Source organism: Cornus florida, unplaced genomic scaffold (genome assembly GCF_030987335.1).
Source record: "Cornus florida cultivar Cherokee Brave unplaced genomic scaffold, ASM3098733v1 CherokeeBrave_3.0.0_Hap2_Chr08, whole genome shotgun sequence".
NCBI lineage: Eukaryota > Viridiplantae > Streptophyta > Magnoliopsida > Cornales > Cornaceae > Cornus > Cornus florida.
The window spans coordinates 28,261,125-28,265,319 of NW_026775578.1; the positions used below are offsets into that span (position 1 = coordinate 28,261,125).

A 4,195-nucleotide genomic window follows, 5' to 3' on the forward strand; every position below is an offset into this window, starting at 1 on the left:
GGACTCCGTGGCCATCTTAGACTTCCCGCCATGGAAAAACTCAAAAGAACCTCTTCCTCTAGTTGCAAGTACTCTTTTGAATCAAGAAAAGAAAGAAGTTATAAGTTCGTTAATGGCCAATCCAATTTATGAGGACATTCCTTGTAATATTGAGCATGAGGTCATTCAGGCGACCTTAGTGAATGAAGAGAAAATGATCAATGTGGAAGTTGACAAAAATGATGAAGAGATTGAGTTTCCTAATAATCCAACCGAGTCTTTGAAAGATATTACCTTGGCAAGTGCAAGGCCGCTCATTATGGACTTTATTTTCAAGACCGTGGATGAAAGAAAACAAATTACATCTTCCATTATTTCTTTCCAAATCATCCTTTTGGGAGATGTATTCATTGTTGTGAGAGAAGACCCATTGGGAAAAATAGATAAACGGATCAATGAGGATGTCTCATATCCGATTTTTGATTCTTTCGACTAGTGAGTTGCCACAACGTCTTTCTAGCGACGTTAAACACTAGTTGTTTCGAGTTTCTCCTTCATTACATGTTAATTTACATTTTATTATTATTTTATTTTATTTTAATTTTTTTTCTTTTTTTCTTTTTCCTTTTGTGCATTTATGCATTTTTAAATTCAAAAAGAAAAATAAATAAATAAATAAATAACAAAATTAAAAAAATTGTAATGGATAATGTAGGTTTTTATTTTATTTTATTTTCATTTTTATTATTATTTATTTATTATTATTATTATTATTATTATTATTATTATTATTATTATTATATATTTCATTTTTATTTTGTTTTATTCAAAAACATAAAAAATTAAAAAAATTAAAAAAAAAAATAGTCCTAGTTTGTATAGGTTGTTTTGTGATTTTATTTCAATTTTATTTTTTATTATTTTTTTATTTTATCTATATATTATTTTAGTGTATATATTCTTTTCAGTTTTATTGTTTTTTTAAAAAATAATAATAAAAAAATTAAAAAATTAAAAACAAAAACATTGGGTTGATCCTACAATGGGAGATCAATCCATGCTTTTGACAGTGAACAACAAAAAAAAAAAAAAAATAAACCAAGTGGATGGGAATCAATCCCCACAACTTTCTCACATTACACAGTGAGGGGGAACTTTTTTTTTTTTTTTGTATAAAATTGTCGATCCTTGCTTAGGGGTGATCGAACCCCTTAACCTTGCCCTTACCATCTCTCTCTCTCGCCTCCATTCACTGCCCAACCCTCAAACCTCTTCACCCAAATCCAAACTCCCAAGTTCTTAGACCGTCCCTCTCTGTTCGCTCTTCTCTTCCGCGGTGTTGAATTGGGCGTCAATTTCACAGTTCACCCTTTGCTTCGCCCATCTTTGGCTGAGTTGGGTGCGATTGGGGAAGTGGAGTTCAGATCGCGGCTGTTTCTCTTCCGGCGTCGCATTTGGGTCGCTGTTTTTCTCCGGCGATTAAGATAGGGTCATTCTTCTCCGGCCACGGTTAAACAGCGGCGCCGTTTTAAAACGCTATAAAGGCCGCCGTTTGATTCGCCCTTTTCTTTTTCCGATGTCGCGGGTACTGTCTTCTCCAGCCGTGATTCGCAGCGCCGACGGTTTCTGGGTAGCAGGTCCTTCCGGCCGTGCTTGAATCAGTCCGATTCCGGCTTGGTCCTCTCCGGCGAGTTTGTAGGTCTGAACAAAGAAATAAAAACTAAAAAGAAGAAAAAAAAACAGTCGCATCTTGGTCTTGCCGGCGCCATGGACTGAGTTCTTCTCCGCCGATGGTTTGAGTTCGCCGTTTGCTTCGCCTTTTATTTTCCGACGCGGCTGGTACTTCAACAGCGCTGCGACTGGGCTCTTTCCGGCGATTCCGGCTGGGCTTAAATTCCGGCGCCGTTTGAGACTCGCCCTTTATTTTTCCGGCGTTGCAACTGGCTGTTCCCTCCAGAGATTTTGGCTGGATTTTGATTTGGTTTCTTCAGCGATTCCGGCGGCTTTTGACTGGGCTTTTCTCCGGCGAGTATGTGGGTAAGTGCTGATTTTTTGTGATTTTGGCAAGTTTGTGAGTTGTTAATTGGGTTTCAGATTTCACTGTTTTAAAAAAAATTGCATTGATGTTTTGAAAAAAAAAAAAAAAAAACAGTTGAATTGTTGTTAAAAAAAAGTGCATAAAAATTTTGAATTGATGATTTAAAAAAAATTTGTCATTGGAGTAGGGTTATTGAATTTGGATTACTTCCCATACATTTCAATCTTTAAGAAATGACTCGTGTTTCTTCTTTCAAACGTCTCAAACCCTCCAAAGAAACTCCCAAAGCTGTGTAGCACAACAAACGTCTGGATTTTGAGACTACCTCCGACATTGAAGGTACGTTTCGCCACAATGACACGACTGAATGGGCGGTGTTAGAATTTGAAAGGAGGCGTTTGTCTTGCCTTTTTAGACCAGCTGCAGAGGTTGCATATCCCCGTATTGTGCGCCTGTTTTATCAGAATATGGAATGGTTTAGTGATGCGCCGGACATATTAGCTACAACCATTGATGGTGTCCGAATTTACTTTGGTGTCTTAGACATAGCCCAGGCATTGGGGTGTCCACATTTGTGCCCCACTGACTTACTAGCAGAGAATGGGGAGCTATGTTTTGGCAAATTCTCGAAAAAACCTACTGTGCATTCTATTGTTAAAGATATGTGTGACGGGAAGTATGGTGACAAGAAGAAGAAGAATTGTGCCAGCAAGTCCTCACTACCTAAGGATATGTGGTTTTTCAATCAGGTTCTGAAACGGAATGTTTTTCCAATAGGTCATAAGGTACAGCGGGGGCAAGAGTTCTTAATAGCGTTGTATGCTACCCACACTAGAGCATGGTTTTCTGTTCCAGCTTTCATCTTTAACCAGATGCATAAATATTGGAAGCATTTAGTGGCGAGTGGGGATCCGAATGCGAAAAAATGGAAACTTTCGTTTCCGTATCTTATTACCCAGTTCCTTGTCCTTCGGCGCTTTGTGGTTGATAATGATGATATCTTTGAGGCTCCATGGGTGACTTTTGGGCTAGCACAGTGGAACTTAAGCCTTTCTCATATGCCTAGTGCCAAGAAAGAAGGTGATGGCATGGTAGCAAGTGCTAGAGAGGACGTGAATGCCCTGGTTGAGGACGTCGTTGGGAGGTCTGAGGAGCAGATTGCTGATGGTGCTAGTTATGAGATAGCACAGGCTGTGTCACCACATGCAGAGGAGTCTGCAGGGGTGACTAGGGCAGAATTCAATGCCATTGTGGGGCAGTTGAGGACAGAGTTAGCTGAATCTCAAGAGCAGCGTCGAGTCGAGCATGCTGAGCTTATACAGCAGCACACCACTACCCAGCGCATACTACGAGATGTATATGAGATTGTTTCATCGAGTCTCCCACGCACTTCCACATTGCCACTTGATGCATGATTTTTTTTGTCTATTTTATGCTGTTCAGATTTTTCTATTTTAAGTGGATGGGATTTTATGTGGCTATAGCCAGATTTTTGTGATTTAGAGCTGGTTATTTTAGGAACCTGTAATTCTGGGTTTTGATGAAATATTTTGGTTTAATTCATCCATATATGTTTTGCATTGATGTTTTTGCTATAGATATATACATGGATGATTGTTTTTGGCTTTATTATTCATATTCATTTGAAAAAAAAAAAAAAAGACAAATTAAAAAATAATAATAAAAAAAAACAATAATAAATAAATAAAATAAAATAAATAAAAAATAAAAATTGCAAAGTATCATTCCGTCTTGCTAGAGACGTTAAACTTAGCCCATTTTTCTTATTTTTGTTTATTTATTTTATTTTGTTGGTTGTATATACATGTTTTTTTCCTTCGTTTCTTTTTTTTAAAAAAATGTGTTACCAGTATGCCCTTATGCTTGGTTATGACTGCTTTTATCTTTTATCAAGGGCATTCATCTCATATTTCTTTGCTTCTTATTATATATTGTTTTGAACTGTATGCATTGCTTATTCTATATGTATTTGATGTGAGTTTACTAGTATGGTTATACAGTTAGGTTTTTGCATTCAAGTTTGGGGGAGACAGCTTTCCTACTGGATCATTGCCGGACTTCATAGTCTTTGCCATCACGGTATACTCTTTCCATCATTTTTCATTGTTCTCATTGCACATTGAGGACAATATACAGTTTAAGTTTGGGGGTAAGGTC

General features: G+C 37.4%; 1 protein-coding gene across 1 annotated transcript; it reads left to right on the forward strand.

The window, feature by feature from the left end:
- Window positions 1-1,122: 1,122 nt before the first annotated feature.
- LOC132270985 (uncharacterized) lies at window positions 1,123-3,646 on the forward strand. The gene is made up of 2 exons (XM_059772202.1): window positions 1,123-2,016; window positions 2,294-3,646. Exon 2 carries the CDS (start codon window positions 2,485-2,487, stop codon window positions 3,430-3,432), a length of 948 nt encoding a protein of 315 aa, XP_059628185.1. The 5' UTR covers window positions 1,123-2,016; window positions 2,294-2,484; the 3' UTR covers window positions 3,433-3,646.
- Window positions 3,647-4,195: the final 549 nt, after the last annotated feature.

Bases quoted from the DNA above. Each gene is read 5' to 3' on its own strand.
- LOC132270985 (XM_059772202.1), top strand. From the start codon at position 2,485: ATGGAATGGTTTAGTGATGCGCCGGACATATTAGCTACAACCATTGAT.